Source organism: Theropithecus gelada, chromosome 3 (assembly GCF_003255815.1).
Source record: "Theropithecus gelada isolate Dixy chromosome 3, Tgel_1.0, whole genome shotgun sequence".
Taxonomy (NCBI): Eukaryota; Metazoa; Chordata; class Mammalia; order Primates; family Cercopithecidae; genus Theropithecus; species Theropithecus gelada.
Window position 1 is genome coordinate 167,911,033 of NC_037670.1, and position 27,411 is coordinate 167,938,443.

Sequence of the window (27,411 nt, forward strand, 5' to 3'; positions counted from 1 at the left end):
AAATAAAATGCTCAGTGAATAATCATCCAAACTTTTAAAAGCAAGGAATGGATAGGACATCACTATCTTCATATTATAAATGAAAATTTTGGCGCACACAAAGATTTTGTAACTTGGTGAAGGTTATAGAATGAGATCAAAATGATGATTTCCTAAGAGTTTAGTATTCTAGTCCCTATTCTTGACAAATCATTATGAGTGTTGGCACTGACCAGGATCTTGTCTCTCATTCCGTGTTATTCCCATCCCATCCCCATATGTCCTCCATGCTAAGAACGGTAGTCCTAACCTACAGGTGCATTCCTGTGTCATTCTAGGAGCAGCAGCGCTGACTGGTGCCGTGTCCCACACAGTCTCCACAGCTGTGATTTGCTTCGAATTAACGGGTCAGATTGCTCACATCCTGCCCATGATGGTGGCTGTTATCTTGGCCAACATGGTGGCTCAGAGCCTGCAGCCCTCTCTCTATGACAGCATCATCCAGGTCAAGAAGCTACCCTACTTGCCTGACCTTGGCTGGAACCAGCTCAGGTCAGGGGCACTAGATGGAATTAGTTCAGATCTGATGGGGAGAGTGGGAGGTTCAGAGGCTAAGATTGAGCTTAGGGTTAATGTTTGGAAACATTGTTTTAAATTATTATTATATTCTCATGCATTTAATAGATATTGTGAGTTACTGAAAGTATGGCAAATCTTATGGGAGGAATGGAAGGGATAGGTATATGGTGGGGCTAACCCACCATGCTTTCTCCCTCCATAGCAAATATACCATCTTTGTTGAGGACATCATGGTACGTGATGTGAAGTTTGTTTCAGCTTCTTACACATATGGGGAGTTGCGAACCCTGCTCCAGACCACCACAGTCAAGACTTTACCACTGGTTGACTCAAAAGGTCAGTGGGAAGGAAAGAAGCAGACTCCAGAGCTAATGACCTGAATAAGTGTCACATAGAGGTAGAGGAGGCCCCGTGGTGGGGGCTTTGTCTTTAGGAGCCATCCAATGTGCTATGTACAAGGAAGGAAAAATTAAGCCATACACAAGCACAAAAAGACAGTTAAAAATCCAATTAAAAGGGCTGGGCATGGTGGCTCATGCCTGTAATCCCAGCACTTTGGGAGGCCGAGGTGGGCGGATCACCTGAGGTCAGGAGTTCGAGACCAGTCTGACCAAAGACAGGAGAAACACTGTCTCTACTAAAAATACAAAATTAGCCGGGCATGGTGGCGCATGCCTGTAATTAGAACCCGGGAGACGGAGGTTGCAATGAGCCAAGATCACGTCATTGTACTGCAACCTGGGCAACAAGAATGAAACTCTGTCAAAAAAAAAAAAAAATCCCGCCGGGCGCGGTGGCTCAAGCCTCTAATCCGAGCACTTTGGGAGGCCGAGGCGGGTGGATCACGAGGTCAGGAGATCGAGACCATCCTGGCTAACATGGTGAAACCCCGTCTCTACTAAAAATACAAAAAACTAGCCGGGCGTGGTGGCGGGCGCCTGTAGTCCCAGCTACTCGGAGGCTGAGGCGGGAGAATGGCGTGAACCTGGGAGGCGGAGCTTGCAGTGAGCCGAGATCGCGCCACTGCACTCCAGCCTGGGTGACACAGCGCGAGACTCCGTCTCAAAAAAAAAAAAAAAAAAATCCCCACTAAATACAGTCAATTCTCATAATTCATGGTAGTCATGTTCAATTAAGTATTAAGTTCAAATACTATACTGAACAATTGCTCCTAGGAAAAATGCAGGCCTGGATTCCTGTGAGTCTCTGGTCACATTTCCATCAACCAATCAATACATAACCTTGTTGTATGTGTGTTTCTGGTAAAGACACCTTATTTCATAGATATTGTTGATTAATTAATATTGAATTTGTGGCCAACGGCACTATAACCCTTGCCTGAATTAAGCTTACTTAACACACATATTTTCTCAATAAGGCTCATCACAGCCTTCTTGCACTAGGAACAGTAGACAGCACTTTGACATATATTTGGTGGCCATTTTTAGCAACAAAATCACCAACACAAAGCACAAAAATGTAAAAAGGATGGCATTAAATAGACTACAAAATGAGCACCTGTTTACGGTGTGAAAACTGAAACAAGAAGGTAGAGCACTGCTTTGTTCAACTTCAGCTGCGAACAGGGGCATCGGGCAACTAAAAATCTTTGTTGCTCTATGCATGTCTGCAAATTACACTGAAAGCACCTCTACTATTGGTTTTGTGTTACAAATATATTTTAGTGACTAGCTGAATTCACAAATAGGGAATCCATGAATAATGACAATTAATGTAAATCCCATAGCTTCTTACATGGTTCCATTTGATGCTTCAGTAAGTCCTGCTTGTTCTTTAATGCCCAACTTATGGAAGAGTTGGAACTCTTTTCTTTCTTTCTTTCTTTCTTTCTTTCTTTCTTTCTTTCTTTCTTTCTTTCCTTCCTTCCTTCCTTCCTTCCTTCCTTCCTTCCTTCCTTCCCCTCCTCCTCCTCCTTCTTCTTCTTCTTTCTCTTTCTTTCTTTCTTTCCTTCCTTCCTTCCTTCCTTCCTTCCTTCCTTCCTTCCTTCCTTCCTTCCTTCCTTCCTTCCTTCCTTCCTTCTCTGTCTCTCTTTCTTTCTCTCTTTCTTTCTTTTTTGACAGAGCCTTGCTCTGTTGCCCAGGCAGGACTGCAATGGCAACATCTCAGCTCACTGCAGCCTCCATCTCCTGGGTTCTAAGCAATTTTCCTGCCTCAGTCTCCCGAGTAGCTGGGATTACAGGAACACACCACCATGCCCTGCTAATTTTGTATTTTCAGTAGAGACGGGGTTTCATCTTGTTGACCAGGCTGGTCTCGAACTCCTGACCTCAGGCGATCCACCCGCCTCAGCCTCCCAAAGAGCTGGGATTACAGGCGTGAGCTACTGCGCCTGGCTGGAACTGTTTCATATGGAGGAGTGAATGGTTTTTAGTAAACAATAATTTCACATTTCTCTGCCTTCACCATCCTTTGACACCTCATCCTGCTTTGTATGATTTCTTATTGTCGTTTATATATCTGTATCTTGTCTTCCTCACTAGGTGGGCATTCCTTGAGAATAGAGTCTATGGATTCTATATACCCAGAGTGCCTTATTATAGGTATCTACTAGATATTAAATGAACTCTTTCCTAGTGTTTGAATTAGTGTAATTAAGAAAAATTATGTAGGGTCATTTAGAGCCATTAAGATTGTTAGTTCTGATTTCTGATAATCGGAATATCCAAATTTCTCAAATTGGATTAATTCAAATATTTTCCCAAATCTCAGATACCTTCCATGTTCTACAGCAGAGGCTCTTTATTAGAGCAGGGGCACAGCCAAGAAGTGAGGGGCAAGGTTTTCATAATAATGACTGAGACCTAACAGCAGAATTCATCTCCATAACACTGCTGCAATGTCATGGCCTTAAAACTTAATAAAAATGTTAATTATAGTAGCAGAATTTCTATAATCATATAAAAGAACCTTCTCAGGAAAAGTAGGCATTTTGTTTTTATCCTAGCAGGGTTTTTTGTTTGTTTGTTTGTTTGTTTTTTAGACAAAATCTTGCTCTTGTTGTCCAGGCTGGAGTGCAGTGGTGCGATCTCAGCTCACTGCAACCTCTGCCTCCCGGGTTCAAACGATTCTCCTGCCTCAGCCTCCCGAGTAGCTGGGATTACAGGCGCCTGCCACCACGCCCAGCTAATTTTTGTATTTTCAGTAGAGATGGGGTTTCACCATGTTGACCAAAGCTGGTCTCGAACTCCTGACCTCAGGCGACGCGCCCACCTCGGCCTTCCAAAGTGCTGGGATTACAGGCGAGAGCCACCGCGCCCGGCCCAGGTTTTTTAAATGATGAAATGTCAGATACAAAAGGGAGAGTTCCCTTGTTTCCCTTCTTCCAGGGAGAGATATAATGTTTGTATTGCTTATAGAGTTCTTTCAAAGCGTGATTCACGTCTCAGCTGATTTAAATGGCTTCTCATGTTTCTTTTTATTTGGACAGCATTGGTTCGCCTACTTAATTATCAGCTCACCTATCTGAAATCTATATAAGGCCTCATCAAAATAAGTACAAATTAGCCCAATTAGTGCTTACCAATTGGAATTGGCCCCGTACCTGCTAAATGGATGAAATAAAAGGGAGTGAGGTTAATCTTGCAGGATTCTTAAAATGAGTTTGTAGGAAGCTGAGAAAGATGTGGGGACGGGGCGGGGGGGGACGGGGGGGCGGGGGGGGGCGCTTCTCCGTTCCTTCTCAGGAGTGCGGAGCGCGGTGGTGCGGGACGGCTTGGAGGGGGCGCTCAGGCAGGGCGTGGGTTTCCCTCAGATTCAATGATCCTGCTGGGCTCGGTGGAGCGGTCGGAACTGCAGGCCCTCCTGCAGCGCCACCTGTGTCCTGAGCGCAGGCTGCGCGCGGCCCAGGAGATGGCGCGGAAGTTGTCGGAGCTGCCTTACGACGGGAAGGCGCGGCTGGCTGGGGAGGGGCTCCCCGGTGCGCCTCCAGGCCGGCCCGAGTCCTTCGCCTTTGTGGATGAGGATGAAGACGAAGACGTCTCTGGGAAGAGCGAGGTGACCGCGCCAGGAAGGGCCAGGGAGTGGGATAGATCAGGGGCAAAAGGAAAAGCGTCGTCTGGGCTGGGCTGGGCTTGGGACAGGGGTAGTTTCCCTGAAAGTAGTGGGAAGAGGGAGGGGAGAGGCTGGTAACTGAGAAAGCCAGAAATTCTGGGTCAGGTACCAGAGAGACCAGTGCCTCTGGGTCCAGGGACTAAAGAAGATAAGGTTGCAGATGATGGTCTCCTCGACAATTCAAAGGGATATAGGAATTTCTGAACTGGGGGGAAGAATAGAGTTCGCTTTCCCAGAACATCCACGGACTGGTAAAGGCAGTGAAGGCCCACCCAGGCAGTCTCTGCTTCCAGGCTGAGACTTCTTACTCTTCCTTACAGCTTCCTCCTTCCCTTCCTCTCCACCCCTCTACTACTGCCCCTCTGTCCCCAGAAGAGCCCAATGGGCCTCTGCCTGGCCACAAACTACAGCCGGAAGCACCAGAGCCTGCAGGTGACGCTCTTCCCTCATGCACCCCAACTCATGCCTTGTAGGTTATCTCTGGTCACTTGGACCTGACCTTGACCTGCATGCAACTCCTATGTGGTGTGGGGTTGGGGGTGAGGCTGGGGGATTGAAGGAGGAAAGGGTTCTTATTCAACAATTCTCCTTGTTACTGTCCCAGGGAGTGGGAGCAGAGGGTGATTTAGGATGGTGGAAGAGAGGGTGAGGTACCTGGGAAGTGCAGCTCTTTGGAGCAAGTGTCAGGCACTGTGTGGGGCTTCTGGCCGTTTCCTGTTGCTTTGTGTCCATTTCCATCCACTCACCTTTCCTCTCAGGTCAAAGACCCTCCATCTTCCAGTCCCTGCTTCACTGCCTGCTGGGCAGAGCTCGCCCCCCAAAGAAGAAAGCAACCCAGGTGAGGAGATGTGTTTGGGATACAGGGGAAAGGGAGCCTACCCTTGAAGAGTGAGAAACCCATGGTTCTTAAATCAGGAAGGCAGAGACCCCACCAAGGAGGAGGAGTTTAATCATATGGAAGGGATGATTAATGGAAAGGAGGCATCGGTGGTCCTGGCCAGGGAGGGATGGCTATTGTTTCATTGGGAACCATATGAACCATGGGAAGAAAAGGGAAAGAACTTGGACCTGTGTCTTTCTTCTCTAGGATTCCACAGATTTAGTGGATAACATGTCACCTGAAGAGGTGAGTAAGGAAAACCAAAACCTGGGGTAGATTGTTCTGTCAAATGAAGATACTGCTCATTTGTTTCTACCTTCTTTATTGTGTTGTCATGAAATAGAATGTGATCTAGATGGGAAGTATTTTGACAGGATGGAAATAAGGATGATTATGGAGAGATTAATGAGTGTGTGATGGGACATGGAGGTATTCTCGGAGAGACATGTCATTTCAGGAGAAAAACTTTGAGCCTCCATGAGTAAATGGGGCCATGGTGCTAAGATGAGCCCGAGATCTTTTAGAGATTATGGACTTTCTGGATCAGGCAAAGCTTTAATGGAGGCAAAATGTCACCAGGAGGCTGGCACTAAAACAGCAACATGGAAGAAGAACATCAAAACTAAAAAACTAAAATGGGAGGCTGGGCGTGGTGGCTCACGCCTGTAATCCAGCACTTTGGGAGGCTGAGGCAGGCAGATGACTTGAGGTCAGGAGTTTGAGACCAGCCTGGCTAACATGGTGAAACCCCATTTCTACTAAAAATACAAAAATTAACCGGGCATAGTGGCACACGCCTGTAATCCCAGGTACTTGGGAGGCTGAGGCACGAAAATCACTTGAACCTGGGAGGCGGAGCTTGCAGTGAGGGGAGATCGCACCACTGCACTCCAGCCTGAGAGACAGAGCCAGACTCCACTTCAAAAACAAAACAAAAAAACAAACAAAAAAATCCCACAAAAAAACAAAAACAAAACAAAAACAAAAACAAAAAGAAAAGAAAAGAAAAGAGAAGAAAAGAAAAGAAAAAGGAAAAAAAAAAAAAAAAAAATGACCAAAATGAGGAAATCTGCCCCTGGTGGAGGTTACTGTGCTGGATTGATCAGGGCCCTGAGACAGTGAACAACTGGAAAATGCTAGGCATTGCTACTGGGAAGAATTGAAAAAGGAAGAAAATAATGACCATGGTGCCTCATGGGGACAAACAAATGCCTACTTCCCTAAAAGAGGTGGTTATCAAACCTTCAAGAGAGAAAAGTCAAGCATTCTGAATGCACTTGGTTGTGAGGAGGGAACAGAATGTGGAATAGTGATTGGAAGCAGGCAGCTGAACAGTCCAGATCAGAACATACCAAGGGGTTGTGGAGGAACAACAACAAAAAATCCATTGGCAACTATTCTATATGGTAAAAGAATGCACAGTTTGCTGCAAACGCTGAAAACGTAAAGCTTGTAAAGTATGAAGCTGACAAAGAAACACAGCGGATATTATTTTTAAATAAACATCTTATTGGATATCTGGAATATATATGTGCTGACAATGAAAAGCATTACAGGGTTGGAGGAGGGTGTTGTGAGTGACAAGAGAGAAGGAAAACCTTCCCCACCCCTCAAAACACACACACTTCTGACAAATGACTTGTGAAAAACTCAAATAGATGATCACAGAGGGAAAGGAACAACTATTCCTTCTGCCCACAAGCAGAAATCAGAAAGGCCATAATTGCAATTAAGGAGTACTTTGTTAGGCTGCTCAAACCAATAATAATAAGCCTTTCTTTTTTTCTTTTTTTTTTTTTTTAATTTAATGCTCCAAAGATTGAAAACCAGCTAGTTTATCAGTGTGGCTATCAAATGACCACTGGAAATAAAGTGCAGCCAGGGATTAAAAGTAAGATAGACCACCATTTCTAGCTTATGTCTTTCCCAGGGAGGACTTCAAGGAGCTACCAATTCCCATGTGACCCACTGAGACATTTTAGAGGGATAAGATCCAATAGGAGTTGAAATTCAGGATATTTTGAACACAATTTTCAGACCAGATGATACCCTTGACAATATCAAGATGTTGATATTGACCAAAAAACGGTATGGGGGCAGTATGGGAGTATTGAAAGATTCAATTATGTGTTGCCAGAAGTCCCTACTAGGATTTGTTTAATTCTGCGTACTCTGGAGTACACACAGAGCTCTGTTTCTAACTGGTACCGAGCTTATTCAAGTAGTGGAACACATCAGCCTCAACAGCAACGTCCTGCATCCCTTGGGCAAAAGCTGGAGATGCACCTGGAATGCAAACAGCAGTCAAGGTTAGAAGCCCAGCTCCACCAGTTACTGACTGTGTAATCCTGGGCAAATGACTTCCACACTGTGCTTCTGTTTCCTCATCTATAAAGTGAAGATAATGATAGAGTTATTGGAGAAGATTAAATGAGCTAAGACGGGTACGGCAATTAGAATAATGCTTGGCAAAGAGGATGTACTTGATAATCATTCACTGAAAATGTTGCTGTGTTATTGTTAAGGCAAGGCAAAAATGGAACGTAAGGCCACAGATGATCATAGAAAAGACCAAGAGGATGGGATGGACCAAACGGTGGTTGGCAAGGTCTAGCCCCCATCCTATACCTAAATCTTCTCTACAACACACCTGCTAAGTGGTCATCCATCCTATGCTATGTAACCCTGTGTAATCCATTAGTCAGGAAGATGAGAGTATAGAGGAGGCATGATTGTAATCCAGAAATATCAGGACAGGACAGGTGGAGTGAGCGTCACTATGGGCTACACACTAGATCCTAAATCTATATAATGCCCTTTGGTGATGTTCTCTGAAGTCTGAGAGGTGTAGATTTGGACAAATAGGAAAATAGAGTTCTAGATCATTCAGAGGGTACTGACTGAAAAGAGATTTTAGAAATTTTAGAAAAATGTATGAGAGCCAGAGATGTAATGGATTATTTGGACTCTTGGGAATTTTGGTGTGCATATCTAAAGTCAAGAGGATGGTTGGCCTTTGTGCCTTAATGCTTCTGTCATAGACAAAAACAAGCAAACAAAAACTGGCTTTGCTCAAGTCAAGTAAGTGCCATGAGGTCCAGTATAGCTCTTCAGTTTCAACAAGTACTCACCATGGTTCCCTGCATGAGAGGTGATGTGGTAGTTTCTTCACAATATACAGCAGCCAATACCACATAACACTCAAGACAAGTGCAAAGGTAAGACAAATGCCAATACAGCAGGAAGTATGGCCAATGTCATTTCTGAAAAGGTGAGACCAGCTAATACTATGAGAATTTTAAAAAGGGAGAGGCACGTCTGATTGGGAGAGTCAGGAAATACGTACACTGCAGGGACAGGGTAGGGCAGGTAAAGGAACTCTAGATGGTCAGAACAGCAAAGACAAAGGGGAAGGCGTGTTTGAAGAGCAGAAAGCAGTCTGGTTTGATTGGAGCCCCGCATCTTATAGTAGTCATGGAAAATAGATGGGAAAGATAGGTTGGGAATAACAAATGTTTGGGATGCCAGGGGATGGGAGAGTTGGGGCCTAGAACAGGGAGGGATGTTCTGGGTACCTGGGGGTTGCAGGGTAGGTTGGGGGTTCCTGATGAGGAAGGGCAGAGAGGCTCTGTGCCCGGGAAGAAGGAGGAGGGCCTCTGATCTGGGGGATCTGTGATCAGTTCTTGCATGTTTCCAGATTCTGGGCAGGGGCTAGGAGGGCTGTTTGGGATCAAAATCAGGTATCTGGGGTGAAAGGAGGCTCCGTGATTTTCGTGACTTTCATCCTCTGGCTGACAGATTGAGGCCTGGGAGCAGGAGCAGCTGAGCCAACCTGTCTGTTTTGATTCCTGCTGTATTGACCAGTCTCCCTTCCAGCTGGTGGAGCAGACAACCCTGCACAAGGTGAGTCCTTTGCTGACTGCTCAGGGCTGCAGGGAAGGCAGGAGAGCTGTGGGGCAAGGAACATGCACTGACCTGTGCTCTTCGTCCTCAGACTCACACCCTGTTCTCACTCCTCGGCCTCCACCTCGCTTATGTGACCAGCATGGGGAAGCTCAGGGGCGTCTTGGCCCTGGAGGAGGTAATCACGATGTGTCCCATTTGAGCAGCAGGAGGGAGGCTGGGCACAAGATAAGGGGATGCAGGGAGGACAGAGGGGATATTAGCATCTCAGAAGTCCCCTCAGATTCCCTTCTCTATTTCTTTCTTTTTTTTTTTTGAGACAGAGTTTCGCTCTTGTCACCCAGGCTGGAGTGCAGTGGTGTGATCTCAGCTCACTGCAACCTCTGCCTCCCAGGTTCAACTGATTCTCCTGCCTCAGGCTCCTGAGTAGCTGGGATTACAGGCGCCTTCCACCACACCTGGCTAATTTTTTGTATTTTTAGTAGAGATGGGGTTTCACCATGTTGGGCAGGCTGGTCTCGAACTCCTGACCTCAGGTGATCTGCCCACCTTGGCTTCCCAAAGTGCTGTGATTCCAGATGTGAGCCACCAGGGCCCGGCTCCCCTCTCTATTTCTTATGCAGAGATTGGAGAGGGTAGAGGAAGCAGCCAGCCGAGGTAGAGGAGACTACAAAGCCTGTTATGGCCACAGCCCTGAAGGGAATGGAATTCTCCACCCCAGATGGGGCCCATGTGATCTTCCGTAGATAGTGTGGGTTTCAGATGGGGTTCCAGGCATGAGTCACTGTTTCTCGGGGATGTGCTTTGGGGAAAGCTGTGGAAATAGGGCAGTGGGGGGATGTGGCTGCAGGTGGTCACTAGGAAGGAAGAGGTCACCCAAGGGTCTGAGTCTGGGCAGGTGGATCTTTTGTCACGCCCCTTTTCTTGTCCTTTTTCTGTCTTCTTTCTCTGGTTGTTCCTTATTGTCTGTTTCTCTTTCTCCCCCTTTTGCCACTCTGTATCTTTCCTGTTCTTTTGTCCTTTCATTGTATCTGTTCTTTTCTGTTTGTCTCTCACTGCCCCCATCTTTTTTCTTTTTCCAACTTTTTACCCGCTTTTCCTTTCCCACTGCTCTTCAGCTACAGAAGGCCATTGAGGGGCACACCAAGTCTGGGGTGCAGCTCCGCCCTCCCCTTGCCAGCTTCCGGAACACGACTTCAACTCGAAAGAGTCCCGGGGGACCCCCACCTTCTACAGAGAACTGGAACCTGCCTGAGGATAGGCCTGGAGCCACTGGAGCAGGGGATGTGACTGCTGCCTCCCCAGAGACCCCTGTGCCATCCCCTTCCCCAGAGCCCCCTCTCTCCCTGGCCCCAGGCAAGGTAGAGGGTGAGCTGGAGGAGCTGGAACTGGTGGAGAGTCCAGGGCTGGAAGAGGAGCTGGCTGACATCTTGCAGGGCCCCAGCCTGCGATCCACAGACGAGGAGGATGAGGATGAACTGATCCTTTGACCCCCTCCCACGACCTCCTCATAAAGACTGTCCGGAGGCCCAGTCTGAGGGTGAACTTGTGTGGGGCAGGGTGCATCCTGAATGTGGCGAGGTCATGCCACATTCCATGCCTCTTCCAGGAATTTTTTAATGTGATAGTGATAGTCTTAAAGGAGGAATCAGCATTTAGGCAGGGAGGAGCCTTGGTCAATTATTTCGACTATTCTCCCCATTCCCAGCCAGGCAGGTGGCCCTAACCCTAGCAAAGCACCCCTGATATTCCATGGGGCTTCCTGAGTGTTCCTGGTATGCAGCAAGGGAATCCCCTGCCTCTCTCTGCCTCCCGCTGCCCCCAACAATTCCCCAGTGCTCTTGTCCCAGTACTGTGCTATCTGTGCCTCAGTGTCTACAAGAAGTGGGGTGAGGGGAGGCCCAGAACGACTGTGGCCCTGTAAGTGCCATGTTGGAGGAGGGGATGGGACCATCCTATGGCCTCAGGCACTGACCACCCCAGAATGTGCCTCCAGGCCAGCCACAGCCGCTTCTCTTGGAGCCCTGCGCTGGCCCACGTCCGCTTCTGCAATCTGCCTCTGACCCCGATGCGTCTCCAGGCCAGGCCGTGACTAGGGCACTGAGAGAAGCAGGTGCCCTGTTGTCCAACAATCGTGCCCCCATGATGTCCGCTGACTCCCTCTGGCAGAAAACCTTCTATTCCACAGCACAGCTTCCTCGCCCTCCAGTGTCCAGGTTACTCCCTAGGAAACACATCCTCCCTCTCTCCACTGTAGTTTGTTTTTTTTTTTTTTTTTTTTTTGAGACGGAGTCTCGCTCTGTCCCCCAGGCTGGAGTGCAGTGGCCGGATCTCAGCTCACTGCAAGCTCCGCCACCCGGGTTTACGCCATTCTCCTGCCTCAGCCTCCCGAGTAGCTGGGACTACAGGCACCCGCCACCTCGCCCGGCTAGTTTTTTGTATTTTTTAGTACAGACGGGGTTTCACCGTGTTAGCCAGGGTGGTCTCGATCTCCTGACCTTGTGATCCGCCCATCTCGGCCTCCCAAAGTGCTGGGATTACAGGCTTGAGCCACTGCGCCCGGCTCCACTGTAGTTCTTGACTTGTCCTGCCAAAGGTCAGCTCTGCCCTGGAGCTGCTCTAGCCAGGGCCTCTCCTGCCAAGAATCAGGGCTCAGAGCAGCTAGGTCACTGGATCACTCAGACACCAGCCCCTTCTTAGACTGGTTCTTCAGATGCCTCTCCTAGGGGTGGAGAGTTAGGAGCTAAGCGTCAAGATGGCAGGGCTTTTGAGTGCTGCCCGCACTTGGGACACTCACATCTTCACCCTCCCCAGATCAGCAGCAGGAAGCCTGGCTGTGCACTCCATTAGCGCGCTTTCTCTACAAAGGGAGGCCAGGTGTTGTGAGCATCCCCAAACCCTTGCTCCGTACCCAAGGTTTTTCTCCCCAAACCTTGCCATCCCGTACGCTTTGCTTAATTCTGCCATTGTGCCCCCACTCCGACATTCTCCTCCTTTGCCTCCCCTGTTCCCAGTCTCCTCCATCCCCCAAATAAGACAGTCACAGCCAGAGGATACCACCATGTTCTGTTTAGTGTCATTGAACACAGCCTGTAACCTTCTCCAGCATCACGTCCCTCCCACTTCCCCAGGCCAAGAGAGACGTTGAAGCCTGGGTAGGGGACTGGCAGTGGGCATTTGAGCCCATGCCCTTGTGTACATAATCTATAATATTTATATATATTGATATAGAATTCTCTCTGTAATATATGTCATAGAATCTCTCTTGGGCCTGGGGTGGGAATGTCACATTAAGAAAACATGCTGAGACTGGCCATAAAAATGGATATTTCCCAGACCTGGAAGATGGTGTGTGGGATGTATAGGTCAGGACGAGGAGAAGATACTAAACTCATTCCCCAGGATCCCCACTTCAACATGAGGACAAGAAGGAAGGTGTGTGGGGGTGGAGGGGGCAATGGAGGGGAAGAATGGAAGATTTGGATTTTCATTTAATAAAGTCATTTGAAAATGAAAGTGCACCCCCCCCCCAAAAAAAGAAAATCGTTTAGCAAGAGCAGTTTCATTCACAAGAATATAAAAACAGCCCTGTTCCAGGACTGCTGTAAAACGTGCTGCACAGCCTTAACCCCAAAGGAAAAGCCACCCTTTCCCACCCGGCAGCAGCCTCTTCCTGCACATGCCCCTCCCCACCCCCTGAAATAGGCGATAAGCAACCCCCATGCACCCTGCCCCCAGCACCAGAAGAGTCCTAAGATGGTCCCAAGCCAGCTCCTCAGTCTCTGTCTTCAGAGCGGGTGGGAGCTCCTTGCAGAAGACAGACCCCCACCTGATTTCTGTCTGCAGCAATATGCCAGCACCCTGGGGACACCAGGTTCATGTATCAACCCTGCTAGAGTCCTTCAGACCTTTAGTCATCTTTTGTCAGGGACCATGTGGCTTCCTTGGGAAAGGGAAGGAGGAATGAAAGCTGCTGTGGTCTACCTTTCCTAACTCCCCCGGGCCTGAGCAAAAAGGAACTGTAATGAATGAACGCACTCAGTGGCTGAGCTGTCCACTGTGGTCTGGGGAGATAATATGGGCACTGAGAGGATGAGATGACAGGAAGAGGTGATGTGGGAATAGCACACATTGGAGAAGGTGAGGAACCAGGGACCCCGAGGAAGGAAGGTCACATGAACATGCAAAACCCCAGAGCTTGCAGCAGGAGATGGGTGGGGAACAGCTGCCAGGGCGGGCATGCTAAACCACCTCTCAGAGTTCCTGGAAATGAGGTCCTGGGACACGGAGTTAGCACATGTTAGCAAGTACAAGAGGACTCTTCCCCTGTACAGGAGGATTCAGTTAGGTGACTGCACCTGCCTTGGCTCCCCTTGCCTAAGCCCATGTTTCCTCCAAAAACCAGCCTCAGGATAACCATTGTCCCCCTTCCAGGGAAGACACAGAACCCCCTGCCCTGCTTGCATCCCAGGAGTGTGTGTAGGAGAGTATGAACTTGATGGCGGAACAAGATCATAGATGGACAGAAACACCCCAACTCTCAACCTCCTCATTATAAAATAATAAGTTCTGGGACCTGGGGGTGAGGGCAAAGTTTGTGCCCAAGGCTGGGAGAGGACGACAGTGCTCCCTTCCAGCAGGGGATGCAAGTGGTAGAACTCCTGACAGAGTGTGGGTAGGACACAAGCCTGGGAGCTGGAGCCTTGGAAGGGTGTGAAGAAAGAAAGAGATAGGGCAGTGAGCCTCTTAGGCCTCTCTCTCCTACCCAAACTCTGCCTGTGCCAAGGGCTGGGGAGGGGCTACCCTGGCAGTGGCAGGGCCAAGTGCTCTCCAGTCCACAGCGCCGCTGCTTCGCTCCGCCTGTCCTCTGCCTGTGCTCTTACAGTAGTGCTGGGGTGCATATGCTGCTCAGTCCCCACCAGCATGGATGCCAAGTGTGGGAGGGCAAGCTTGTGTCTCACCATACACCATCCTGGAAAGAAGAATCCGCGAATTTTCCTGTCTTCCTCCGGTAGGAGGCCTGGGGAGGCAGGGAGGACAGCTGTGAAGCTGTTTGGGAGTCCTGGGAGGAGCTGAAGAAGGGCCAGAAGGTGCCGAGTGCCCACCCTGGCCCTCAGCTGCAACCCTGACTGGCTGAGGGAGTGACAGCACCGGACTCCTCCCTCCACCCCACTCAACCCTGAGTGCCCAAGAAGTTATAAAAATGTAGAAAAGGCAAAGAGAAAAGTGTAAACAGCTTCAGAGGACAGGGGTGGATAGGGGGAGACAGCCCTCATGCTCCCCCCGCTGTTGGTGACACCTGCATCCTGCGTTGGTGTATCCAAGATGGGTGTCCCCGCACCCTCCTCAGGGCCAGGCTCCGGGAGCAGGGATGGAAGAAAGCTGAAAGGGAAGCAAGAGCTGGAGCAGCCAGCCCCAGCTGGGTCTTTTCCCAGATCCTTAGGATCCTCCTTTCAGCCATGGGATATTCAAGATCCCAGAGCAAGGGGCTGTGTTTGTTCTTGGTCTCCTCAGTGACTCTTGTCTCTAGGCAGGCCTTGATAGAAAGAACCACGTCTGTGCCCCCTGTAGGTCTCAGCTGCCACGTCCACCTGATCTCAGAAGCCAAATGACCCGCTGAGGCAGCCTCTCCACCCTCCACATGGACGTGCCCTTCAGGCAGCCTCCCCTGCGCCTGTCCAGCCATGTCCAACAGCCCCTAAGGTCTGTTCTCTCAGTAAGGATGAGCTGGGGCCACAGCCAGAGAAAACAGAGTTGGGAAAAGCAAGAGTGAAATGGAGAAAGGAGGCATTCAGACAGCACAGTTACGGCGCCTGGAAGACGAAATCGGGGAGTGAAGAACTGAGATCCAGTCTTGAGCACAGCTGCACTGCCCCCGTCTTCAGGGTGCACACACTGGAGGCTTTGTCAGCACAGACCCAGAAGCCCGCAGCCCAGGTCCTTCTCCACAGTCATACCAAGCTCATGGCCATCTAGTTGCCCAGGTCTCAGTTCCCAGGCCTGTGGGTTTCTAGAGTGTAAGCCTGGATAAAATCCCATCCTGGCCCTCCATTTCCGGGAGAGGACTGGAAGCTCCTGGGTTCCCCAATGTTGTCTCACCGGTTTCAGCTGTACTGCTGGGGGGAGGGAATGTATGGGTCACAGCCATGGCCCTCAGGTGGGAGTGGAAGGCAGGGCATTGGGGGAGGAAGCTAGTTGTTGGTCTCGCCTTCCTCCTCATCAAATGACTGCACACCTGAGGATGTGACGTCAGACACCTTCCGGCTGAGAGCGGTAGACATCTCAGGGTCTTCTCTTGGGGAAAGTGACTCCAGATCCCGGCATCCTGCATCCTCTTCCTCCTCAGGGGCCAATGGCCTCTTCTCCTCCTCGGCAGGGCCCCTTGCCAGGTCCACCGCACCTACCCCTGGAGCCCAGTCAGTGTCTCCCCCCAGCAAAGGTGGAGGCTCCAGAGCAGAGTATCCTGAAGCCGGTTGGGAAGGTCCCATTTCATGCAAGCTGGGTTGTGAGTCATCAAATGCAGGCCCCAGATAGGATCCTGTGGCTGGAGAGGCAATGAGGGACTGGTCGCTGGCTTCCCAGGCATCTGATGACCCCAGACAGTACATACCCTGGGACACGTAAGAGTGAGGCCATCCATCCATGGGGGCTTGAGCCAGGGCATCTGGAAAAAGAATCCTGGGGGTCAGTGGGGTCACAAAATGTCAAGGGCAGGAATGACAGCACAGACAGCACAAGAGACAGCTAAGAGACAGCACAGAGAACCGGGAGTAAGATACAGAGCGCACAGGGAGTAGGGAAGACAATGGGAAAGCCGAGATGGACAAGGAAGTCTTAAAAGAATGGAGCTGAGTGGAGGCAGCTGAGATAGTTGGGGAGGCCTTGCAGGCTCCAGAGGTTGGATTCCGGAACATCTCTCACCCTGACTCTCCATCAATTCCTGGTAGTTGTCACTGTAGTTGCAGCCCAATGGCTCCTGGGTGGAGTTCACACTCATGTCCTCACCATCCATGGAAGACCAGGCCATGAGTGTGGCCTCAGAGATAGCAAACTGCTCCATGACACCTGCAGGAAGAAATGCAACGACCACAAAATATCTCACGAAATCTTTAGACACGTGCGTGGGGTAGGAAGACATCTTAGTGCAGCATTGTTCAGTAGAAATACAATGCAAGCCACTTATATCATTTTAAGTTTTCCAATCGCCACATTTAAAATTAAAAAGAAACAGGTTAAATCAATTGAAATAATAGAACTTATTTAATTCGATATATAAAAAGATTTTCATCTCAACATATAATTGAAATAAAAGTCATTAGTGAGATATTTTACATTCTTTTATTTATATGAAGCATTTGAGATCCAGCTGGTATTTTACACTTAAAAGCACATCTCCATTCAGAAGAGCCACATACCAAGTTCTCAATAACCACATGAGGCCAGTGGCTAATGTACTGGACAGCACAGCCTTTGTGTATGTCCCCAGAGAATGGAGTATTGTGGGGGACTTCCTAAAAAGTCAGATTTAGGATTCCTAGGGGAAAGAGTTACGGGTCTTCTGGTGAGATATCCTAAGAGATTCAAATTCGGGATTTCCAGAAATTTATCTTTGGAGGTTTTTAGGAATTGCAATCTAGAGAGTAGATTTCAAGATCAACAGAGATCCCCAAGAGAGCATCATGGGCTTGTGGGTCCACCATGATATAAAACTGGAAGTTCAAGGGATTGGAAGGAAAAGGGGATAGGTAGACTTTTCCTATAGGGATGGGATCCCTATTCTAGTCAAATCCATGAGTGCGTTGAAGCTGGTACTGTCCCTGGTCCCCACCCTACATGTTTGTGACCCTCTTCACTGATATTTCTCCTCCCACCCGTATCACCAACACAACGATACTTCCTTTCTCTTCCAGACCTATCCCTTTCTAGGCATCTTATTTAGACCTGCACTAGGGCTTGGCCACTCTTGTAGGCACATTGCATGCCTGTTATCAGACCTACACTACTTTCCTGGAATTAAACCTCTTCTGTAGGCCTCCCATCTCCTCACACAGTTCCCTTAATCTTCTAGTGGTTGTCACAAGTAATGAGTCTAGTAGGCGAATTCATGACTCGAAATGCTAAGGGGCAAAGACTAAAAGAAATCCCCAAGGTATTTCTTTCTTTCAAAGACCAAGGCCTGCACTTTTTTTTTCCTGCACTTGAGGGAGTTCAGGGTTTGGACAGTCTCATGATGAGGAGAGAAGGCATCTGGGTGCCTTCTTTTGTGGGGTGGACGCACAAATCCCCATCTAATTCCACTCATTTTCTGAGATGATTATAAAAATATGTTTAAGAGCACTTATTTGAATTAGCACATCAAAATATTTAGAATTAGAGCTGTTTGGGAAATGTGAATCTATGGTCAAAATATGGATGGAGCTAATTCTGCCACAGGGGATGAGGTTGGAGGCCATCCACCTCATCCTGAAAATGTGTCTCTTGAGGCTTTAGGGTGCACATACCTGCTAGAAAACGTGCCTCCTTCTCGCCATCGCTGAGATCGGAGTAGGCATCCGTATCCCTGCGCACGGCCTCATGGCTGTGTTGTGGCTGAACAGCTGGTGTCTTCCCCCAGCCCTGCCACTCAATCATGTGGGCCACCCGGCCTTGCCCCATGGCTGTGGGCTTTGTCACGTGGTCTTTCATGCTCCGCGAGATCCCTACAGGGCCAGACATTTCCCACATCCTCCAGAATATCACACAACACCCATAACCAGACCCTCCCCATTCCTCCCACCCCAGCCCCATGAGACTCCATCCCACTGGGGCAGGCTCCCCTAAGGACTCCATAGATGGGGTGGTGGGGGGAATGGCCTGGAAGATGGGAGGCTTGACAGAAGGGTGAATAGGTCAGGGTGTGAGGATGAGGGTCTTCATCAACCTCGAAGGAGCAGGGAGACTGAGCCAAGGAGTCTGTCAGCATTATTTTGTCTGAAGGCATTCCTACATTGGGAGTCTCACCTGAGAACGATGACTTGGCCAGGGCCCCAATGCCATAGGCGTTAGAGTTTCGCTTAAGCTTCGGAAGAATGGAAGTGGTGTCCTCCATGGAGAGCTGGGTTGGGAACGTGGGAGGAAGGGCAGAGAAATAAGAAGGTACGGGCGTGCTTTATACTTGGAGAAGGTTCATGGTTTCCAGGAAAAAGTATTTGAGCTAGGGCAGATGATAAGGAAAGCTACTATACCCAAGAGTCCCAAGGAGGGATATGCCCCCAGTGCCCTGGAAAGCTGGGGCACAGGTTGAGAATGTGAGGGCTCACAGTGCCTGTTGGAGCCAAGGAATACCGTGCTCGTTGGAAGGTGCAAGGGAGAAGATAAGGAAGAGGAGTTCGGGAGGATGGGGAGGTCTGGGGGCAGCTGCACTCACGTTGATGCCGTCCCAGGAGAAATCAGTTCGAGTTTGCTGTGGAGAGAGGAAAGGGAATGGGCATCCCAGTCACTCACAGGAATGCAAGGAAGCCCCGTTCCTCAGAGGGCCTTCCACGAGTGCGGGATGTGAGGGCTTTCCTGAGGTTGACACCACTGCCTGGGTTCTCCGTGTGGACTGCTTGGCATGTGTTGCGAGAAATGTTCTGTAGAAGTGTCAGTCTGAAGGAGTGTTTAGGTTGTTGCCTTGGAATTGAGGAAGTGCAGGCAGCTAGAGACTCGGGGTGGCTGAGTGAGGTCTCACCTCAGTCGATGGCCGATGGAGGCTGCTCCCGTGCAGTGAGCTGGTGCTGTCCATGTTGATTTGATCGACATCCTTCAGGCCCTTCCAATCCACTGCAATCACCTCGTTCCCTGAGGGGGCCAGAAAGTTAGCTGCCCGCCCTCACCTCCCTGTGCAGCCGAGGTGACACCCTGGGGCCAGCCCTTCACACCCCTCCCTTACCCCAGCTGCCCATTTCCTCTTATATTCCTGCGCTCTCCAAATTCTAGGAGAGACAAGTGGTAATGCTGAGCCCAAATATCCAGTTTTAGCTCAACCAAGAATAGTGCACTCAGAATAACTGATATATGGCCTTATTTGTTGTTGTTTATGTGGAGGGGTCAGAGGTTGGGTTTTATCAGAAAATCAATTCTTATTCCTTCCTGAGGACTCTTGGAGTGTTTCTGTATGGGAGCTGGGCTGTCCTCTATTACAAGTCTATAGATAAGGGCAGAACTGCTCTAGTGAAGGGCTTTTCTCTAGGCTTAGGGTGGCAGGGATGTGTCTCCAACTGTGGGCCCTTCCTAAGCGTCCGTGAGTCTGACTGACTGGAAGAGGACTCCTGGGAATTGAGGCAGGAGTTGGATAGCAAGGAGCTGGGTGTGTCCTCCCAGAAACAGTGAGCTGAGAAGCCAAGGATGACCTGGAGGCATTTCACCTGACTGTGGGGACACAAGTGATGGATTAAAGTGGAGGGAAGGTGGGGAGCACAAGGAGAAGAGAGAACTTTTTAAAATAGGAATTAAGAAAATAGGAATTCAAGTCAGAGAGAAGACAGAAGATGGTGGGAGGGGTGGACAGGGTCTGAGGGCTGAGTGGGAAACTGCAGGACTCAGGAGAAGGAGGGTGCTTGTTAGAGCCAGGACAGAGCTCCTGGTGGAGACTCCTGGACTGAGGGCAGGATGGTGCTCCGGGAAGTCTTGGGGAAGAAGAGCTTGGGTCTTCCTAAAGGGACTATTCAAGCATCAGATGATTGCCTGAACCATCTGACCATACAGACCCTTTATACTTATGAGGTTTTACAATTGTGAGTTTAGGGTCAGCTCCATTTTTGGGAAGGGGAGCATTGAATGGGGCTGGGCACGAGGAGGCGTTCCGCACATCAGCAAGGGTGGGGGAAAGGAAGGGGCTTGTGGTGAACTGGACTGAGGAGGGAGGACCCTCCAAAGTTGGCCTGCTCTTCCCTGGGGCTCCGCGGGGTGGTGACTGGGGGAAAAGAGAAAAGATGGCCCTCGGGACACAGCAGGAATGGGGCAGGCGGAGAAGAGCCTAAGGAGAAGGGAGACAGGGGAGGGCAGCGGCGGGGGGAGAGGGGAGCGGGGGGTGGCCTTTGTGGGAGACGGAGAGCTGAGTCAGAGCTGTGGGGGGCAGCGGGGAGGGGGAGAGCCAGGGAGAAGGGGTGAAAGCAGAGGAGGAGGGGGTATCCATGGAAATAAACCGGTCTCAGGGAAATCAGGCTTCTGGAGAGTGAGTTTGTTTGTAATAATAATACGAATTATTCTCTCAGCCTGAGGTCACCAGGAGGTGTAGGCGGGAGAAATTGGGAGTTGGAAAGGGGAAGAATGGGGGAGGGGGTGGGAGAGGGCTGGATGAATTCGCTGAGCGGCGAGAGTGGAGTGGATGCCTGGGTGGGGGTCTGGGGCGGTAGCCAGGCAGAAGCTGGAGGGAGAAGGTGGATTAGGAGGCGCCTCTCTTCCCTCCCCGCGTCAAAGGTAAATAAAGAGCCGGCCCCGCCCCGCCGGCCCCCGCTGACAGGTGCCGGCGGGTCCCCTGCTGCCGAGGCAGGGCCGGCCCCACCCTCCCGGGCCGCGCGCTCCCGACCCCTCTCAGCGCCTCGAAGCCCCCACCTCCTCCCCGCGTCCCCCAGCCCCTTCCCTCCACCCGGCCCTGGCCCGGTCCCTCCGGGCGTGGAACCCGGGCTCATCCCGCCCCCGCCCCAGAGGGAAAACGCACGTGAACAAAGCGAATCGGAGGAGGCAGGAACGACAGAAAAAGGCAACGGAGAGGGAGAGAGATGGGGCAAAGCACCCGAGCCAGATGGAGGCGGCAGCAGGGGGTGGCGTGGGGGGCGTGCGAAAGAGACTCGGGGCTGGCGCGGAGGCCGGGGGTCCTTCGCGGGGGGCTGCTCCGGAGTGGGGAATGCGAGGAGGCGCTGGGGACGGCGGAGCAGAGGTGGATGGCCTGGAGGGGCAGGGATGAGGGGACCGAGCGTCGGGCCGAGCGTCGGAGGAGAGGAGAGGAGGACGATGGAGAGGATGGAGAGGACCGCGCCTGCGGGAGGGCGACGGGGAGAACGAACCGAGCCGAGCGGGATGGCAGCCCCGGAGGCGCGAGAGGAGAGCGGGCAGGAAGGAGGGACAGAGGGACCGCGGGCGGACGGAGGGAAAGTGAAGGAGCTAGCAGGGCAAGGCGGGTGCGGAGCGGGGCGCCCGGACGCGCGAGGAGAGGGATGGGGGAGGGGGTGGGAGGGCGGCCCGGGGGGCCCAGCCCTGTCCCCGCCCGGCCGCGGTACCCACCCACAGTCCGGGAGCCGATGCAGCCCATGGCTCCGGGGGCCGCCGGGCCGGGCCCTCACCGACTCGGGGCGCGCGCCGGGGGGAGCACCGGGAGCCGCGCCGCCGCCCCAGCCGCTCTGCAGCGCCGCGGCTGTCTCCGCTCGGCTCCGCTCCCCCCTCCCCTCTCCATCCCTCCCCACGGCAGCTCCGTCGCCGCCGCCGCTGCCGCCGCCGCCGCCGCCTGGCTCCCCCGCCCCGGCTCGGCTCGCCGCGGCCTGGGAGGGGGCGGCCCGGGGATTGGCTGCGCCCCACGCCTCCCCGCCCCTGCCCAGGCCGTGCCGCGGCGCTCCCTCGGGGATCTGGGACCCCCGCCGCCGCGCCCCCCCGCCTGCCCGTGCCCAGCCCCTTTCCCGGGGCTCTCGCCTGGAGAACCCCGGCTTGGGTTTCGGGAACCGGGGCACGAACCCAGGGCCTACCCCGAGGTTCTGGTTGATGGATTTTGCGGGCTGGGGGCAGGGATGCCCTGAGAGAAAGTGGGGTGGTGGTGAGAATAAAGCCGGGCCGAAGGGCCTTTGGCCACCAAATTCCGCAAACACTTGTTTTCTTCCTGGGGCCGCATCTGGGACACACACAGAAACGTGATTGGACACAGCTTTGGGCTCTGCGTTTCAAGTGCGCTATTTTGTCCACCCAAACAGAACATGAAGTCTTTGCAAGTGGATCGTGTGGGTCACTTCTCTATGCTCGCTGGACATTCAGGGGTGGGTGTAGGGATATGCAGATAGTCGAGCTCCAGGCCTGGTTGGGGATGGGAGAGTATGACGAGCATAGTTTATTCGCAGTAGACTAACAACAATGTCAGGACCCGAGGCTGGCTAGAAGACATCGTCTTGAATCCAATGTAACTTTTCTGAGACGTGGTCTTCTTGGACAAATGAAAGCAAGGCGGTCCCGAAGCAGCAAAGAGAAAGACTGGCCTCTGGCTCGTGGGATGGGGCCAGGTAGATACATGGGGAGGAGATGAAGGTCTAAGTTGCAAGGGTTAAGTGAGCACTTTGGTTACAGCAGGCAAGAAGTGGAGTCCAGAAAAGATGTATGAGAAAGGGCAAGGAGACCTTTTTGTCTAAGCTATACCCAGAAAGCCCAAAGTGTGAGAGAGTGGACAGGCGGGCATTCACAGAAGCAAGTGCCCATCCAGGCTCTGACTACACCTCGCCCATTTTTGGTCCCTCCGAGGTTGCAGAGAGAGAAGGTAATGGGCCAGGGGTCCCTAATGTGGGCTCCTAACAGGGAAACTAAGTCTTATGGATGTAACTTTGTAACCTTTAGATTGTGAGTGGAGAGCTAAATCCCATGGGGTGGCAGATGAAGATGTGGGAGAAGACGCTAACAATTGAATTGCAGATTGGGGAGATGGGATTATGGTGAGAGAATCCACCTTTGGTGTATGTGCATGAAGAAATAAACCAAATCTACATCTATAAAACTGCGGGAAGGAAAGAGATAATAATCAGTTGCAGGTCTGCTTAGATTTTAATCGTTTAGTGTAGTTTGTGGCAGGATCTGCCACCTTATTTCAACAGTGGAGAGAATTAGAAAGCATTTTCTTTTTTCATATCTACTATTGTTGGTTATATAAAAGAAGTATCTAATGGTTTCTGCTCTCATGGAATATGCTGTCCAGTTGCAAAGGAAAGAAGATGGAGAGATGATTAAAAAAAAAAAAAAAGGAACAAAGAACCTCCATTATTCTAGTTGCCCACACATCCCTATTATTTGAGCAGAGAAAACACGACGGGACTGACCAGGTAATGAGGCAATGGACCACGTGGCCATTATGCTCTTGCCTTCCCACCTGAAACTTCTGTCTCCTTATGGCTCTCCCTGAGTAATACATATATTTATATATGACTATGTATCTCTTACTGTGGTCCCAACTTAGATGCAAACCCCTCCCCTTGGTCTCCTTAATACAACTATATAAGGCTGCATTTATCCAAATGATTTAACATGAGGGATTCCAGGTCTTGGAGACTCAGTCCCATGTCTCATTCTGTCTTGAAGGTATTTCCAGTCCCTCCCCGCTACCCACACACAAAAAAGTAGAATATTCTAGGCGTATTCCTGGCCAGCTTCCTTCCTGCTCCCTGCAGGGCTTCTTATACAAAGGTTCTGCTACTTCTCACTAGTTAGGGCCATTGTCCCAGTTGCCTTGCCATCTTCTAAGCCAAGGCCAAAGATCCTAGTTCTAGTATGAACTGGAACAACCCTTCTTGAGGACAATTTGACAGTACTGATAAAAAAAAAAATCTTTAAAATATCTATCACTGTTGTGGTTGTTACTGAATTGTCCTATGACTATTCCCTTTATAGGAATATTCCAAAGAAATAAAAATAGAATGTGGACAACAATTTAACTACAGCACTCATCAGAGCACTGTTTACATGATAAGGAAGGTTATACACAACCTATACATTCAAACCTGGGGATGTATTAAATAAATTATGGTATACGTCCATAATAGAATATTAGGCAGACATTAATAATATTTTATGACTGCATTTGTTGACATGGAAACTTGTTCATGGCCTATTGTGACACTGTAAAACAATAGGCTATAAGAATTAGAGTATACCCATTTTTCTTTAAAAATTACACACAGGCAGTCGCCGTGGCTCGCGCTTGTAATCCCAGCACTCTGGGAGGCCAAGGTGTGCAAATAACTTGAGCCCAGGAGTTTGAAAGCAGAGGGCAACAGGGTAAAACCTTGTCTCTACAAAAAATACAAAATTAGCGGGGTGTGTGTGCCAGGTGCCTGTGGGCCCAGTTACTCAGGGGGCAGAGGTGGAAGAATTGCTTAAGCCAGTGAGGTCAAGGCTGCAGTGAGCCAGGATTGCACCACTGCATTCCAGCCTGGGTGACAAACAAATTACACACACACACACACACACACACACACACATTCCTCCTGTCTTGTCGTTCTTTCCATCCCAAGTAGTTTATGGGAAAGCCTGTGTAAGTCTCTGCCGCCACTCAAAGGTTGTAGTTCGACAATGAAATCAGTATATTAACCAGTTCATTTCCAAAGTCTAAAAATATAGGACTTTGGCAGAATGCCCCCACTGTGGCGCTGGCACTTCCTAACCCTTCCCCTTTGAGACACAGCCCCAAGGTGAGACTATGCCTTCCATTCTCTCTGTTGTTGCTGGTGTGTGTTCCTAATCTCCTGTGGATAGTTCTTGGACAAAAGGAACCAATCAAGTTCAGCGACAGTACTATCTAAAACTGAGATTCTTGTCCCAGGACCCATGGACAAAACCCAGAGTCTATAACTGTGGATGGGAAAAATTCCATTTTTACATTCAGTCACTTGTAACTGAAATTCCCCATTTACCTCAGTTATACAAGTAGACAGAAAACCACAGTAGTATTTGAGGTATTGTATCATACTGTGTCTTAATCAAATAGAAGTCACAGATGTTTGTATTACCTGAAAATTTTTTACAATATCCTTTAATGTCTATCACTACTTTGAAATTATGGTAGTATTAAACCTGCCTCTACCTTTTCTGATTTAATGCTTCCATAAAAGGAAGCAGATGTATTATGATATCACAATTTTATAACTACATTTTGATATAGTTGATTTCCTTTGTAATTATATGTATTTTACTTTATACTTTTAATATTATTTTGAGAGGGAAGCATGGACTTTCCAGGTTGCCAAAGAGGTCCGGGGCACATAAATGTTTAAGAACTTCTGGACTTAAAATACATATTCAGTTGGGGGGGATTCACTAATTCTGCAGGGGCTTAACCCGCAGATAAAATGATTAGGCAAGACACTTATCCCATTTTGCGGCTAGGGTCTCCAGGGACAACTGTAGGTACTTCAGTGGTACCTGCAGGATTGAAAGAAGGTACCAAAGCTTCACATCCATCCCAACAAATGGAGAGACGGCTGCAAAACACAACTTAATCAAGTGTTCCTTTTATTTTATTGGGATATATTAGATCAAAGTTAAAGGTCTATGAAAATATTCAATTGAGAAGGGGAGGCTCAAAGTATAAGAGAGGGGAAGATTAATCAATATTGAATGTAAATTCCTAAAACCACCTCAAGAGATGGGAGCAGAGCTCAGGGAGGGGGATGAGACTATACGGGAGGAGTCCAGCTCTTCTTCCAGCAGCAGGGAAGACGGGGCAGATGCCAGTGGGCTGCATGTTTAGTGTCGGGAGAATGAGGGATTCCCGTCTGACGACATCTACTTTTCTCTGACAAGTAGGAGGCGAGATCATCTATTGAGAGTCAGAATGAGAGAGATAGAGAAAAAAATAAAACGCACTTTAAAGTGCAAATATCAATTTACAATTGATTTAAAGAATAGAGTTTTCAGTCTATTCTTACAAACCTCTAAGAAAGATATTCTTTCTGCCTTGCAGTTGAGAGAACTGGGACTGAGAATTCAGTTAACTTCCTTTTCCCTAAGATTTTATGACTGCATTTGTTGACATGGAAACTTGTTCATGGCCTATTGTGACACTGTTGGAAAGAGAAAGAGCTAGCACCTTTTGTGTGTGTGTGTGTGTGTGTGTGTGTGTGTGTTTAATTTTGTTTTGTTTTTGAGACAGGGTTTCACGCTCACCAGGCTAGAGAGCAATGGCGTGATCATAGCTCACTGCAGCCTCAAGCTCCTGGGCTCAAGTGATCCTTCTGCCTCAGCCTCCTAAGTCGATGGGACTGCAGGCATGTGCCCCAACACTCGGCTAATTTTTTGTATGTGCATATTTTAGTAGAGATGGGATTTCACCATGTTGCCCAGGCTGGCCTAGAACTCCTGGCCTCAAGTGATCCACCCGCCTTGGCCTCCCAAAGGGCTGGGATTGCAGGCGTGAGCCACCACACCTGGCCTACTCGGCTAATTTTTGAACTTTTTATTTTTGTATACAGGGTCTCACTGTATGGCCCAGGCTGATCTTGAACTCCTGGCCTCAAGCAATCTTCCTACCGCAGGATCCCAAAATCCTTGAATTATGGTCGTGAGCCACTGCACCTGGCCAAAAGAGCCAGCATTTAAACTCAGCTCCTCAGATGGAAAATCCGTTTCGGATGTTGTAGAAAGTGCTTTATTTGTTCACTTAAAAACATTAAAGTTACTCAGCTCAGGACATTTAAGTGGATACACATTCTTTCACGCTTGCCTTTCTTTAATTAAGGTGGGACCATAAGCTGAAGAGAGGAATACATCTATCTACATTTCTAAATTTTGAAATGGAAAAGCAATGATCTTTCTTCAGAGTGGTTTGTAGCAATAACTCTTTGGTGCTTTCATAAAATACTGATGATAAGTGTCTTAGTCCCTACTTATCAATGTCCTTGTATGGTGTCAGAGTCTCTATCTTCAGGCAGCCCTGAAGATCAGTCAGCTCTGGGGCACTCCTAGTGGTTCTCAAATACCCTGTTTGCTAAAGGTCCGAAGTGAGAGTGCTGATGCTGGAGAACTTGTAAGAACAGTTTTGGGGACTGGGTGGAAATCACAACGGTCAGTAACAGAGGTCTATATTCTCTTTTTTTTTTTTTTTTTTTTGAGATGGAGTCTTGCTCTATCGCCCAGGCTGGAGTGCAGTGGTGAGATCTCGGGTCACTGCAACCTCCGCCTCCCAAGTTCAAGCAACTCTACTGCCTTAGCTTCTAGAGTAGCTGGGACTACAGGCACCCGACTGGCTAATTTTTGTATTTTTAGTAGAGATGGGGTTTCACCATGTTGACCAGGCT

General features: G+C 49.6%; 2 protein-coding genes across 6 annotated transcripts in view; one reads left to right on the forward strand and one right to left on the reverse strand.

The window, feature by feature from the left end:
- Window positions 1–10,941, forward strand: part of CLCN1 (chloride voltage-gated channel 1) — a 37,347-nt gene extending 26,406 nt beyond the window's left edge. The window contains exons 15-23 of the mRNA XM_025380252.1: window positions 318–531; window positions 761–894; window positions 4,331–4,572; window positions 4,950–5,061; window positions 5,388–5,467; window positions 5,717–5,755; window positions 9,308–9,412; window positions 9,504–9,590; window positions 10,531–10,941. Of these exons, the coding sequence (XP_025236037.1) occupies window positions 318–531; window positions 761–894; window positions 4,331–4,572; window positions 4,950–5,061; window positions 5,388–5,467; window positions 5,717–5,755; window positions 9,308–9,412; window positions 9,504–9,590; window positions 10,531–10,902 (1,385 nt within the window). The 3' untranslated portion in view covers window positions 10,903–10,941. The remainder of the gene's footprint in view (window positions 1–317; window positions 532–760; window positions 895–4,330; window positions 4,573–4,949; window positions 5,062–5,387; window positions 5,468–5,716; window positions 5,756–9,307; window positions 9,413–9,503; window positions 9,591–10,530) is intronic.
- Window positions 10,942–12,468: 1,527 nt separating this feature from the next.
- On the reverse strand, window positions 12,469–21,844 carry FAM131B (family with sequence similarity 131 member B). 5 transcript variants are annotated; one of them, XM_025378296.1, is made up of 7 exons: window positions 21,656–21,844; window positions 19,122–19,231; window positions 18,819–18,854; window positions 18,413–18,506; window positions 17,914–18,111; window positions 16,334–16,477; window positions 12,469–16,076 (listed from the first exon to the last, which is right to left on the reverse strand). In XM_025378296.1, exons 1-7 carry the CDS (start codon window positions 21,681–21,683, stop codon window positions 15,604–15,606), a joined length of 1,083 nt encoding a protein of 360 aa, XP_025234081.1. In that variant the 5' UTR covers window positions 21,684–21,844; the 3' UTR covers window positions 12,469–15,603. The 5 variants fall into 5 exon arrangements, with proteins under 5 accessions (XP_025234081.1, XP_025234084.1, XP_025234086.1 ...); XM_025378299.1 differs by lacking the exon at window positions 21,656–21,844 and adding an exon at window positions 21,093–21,148; XM_025378301.1 differs by lacking the exon at window positions 18,413–18,506 and having other exon boundaries at window positions 21,656–21,827.
- Window positions 21,845–27,411: the final 5,567 nt, after the last annotated feature.

Bases quoted from the DNA above. Each gene is read 5' to 3' on its own strand.
- FAM131B (XM_025378296.1), bottom strand. From the start codon at position 21,683: ATGGGCTGCATCGGCTCCCGGACTGTGG. The intron at 18,855-19,121 runs GTGAGACCTCAC...CTCTCTCCACAG, and splicing joins TCCATCGGCCATCGACTGAG to CAAACTCGAACTGATTTCTC. The intron at 16,077-16,333 runs GTGAGAGATGTT...TTCTTTTTCCAG, and splicing joins GGAATTGATGGAGAGTCAGG to ATGCCCTGGCTCAAGCCCCC.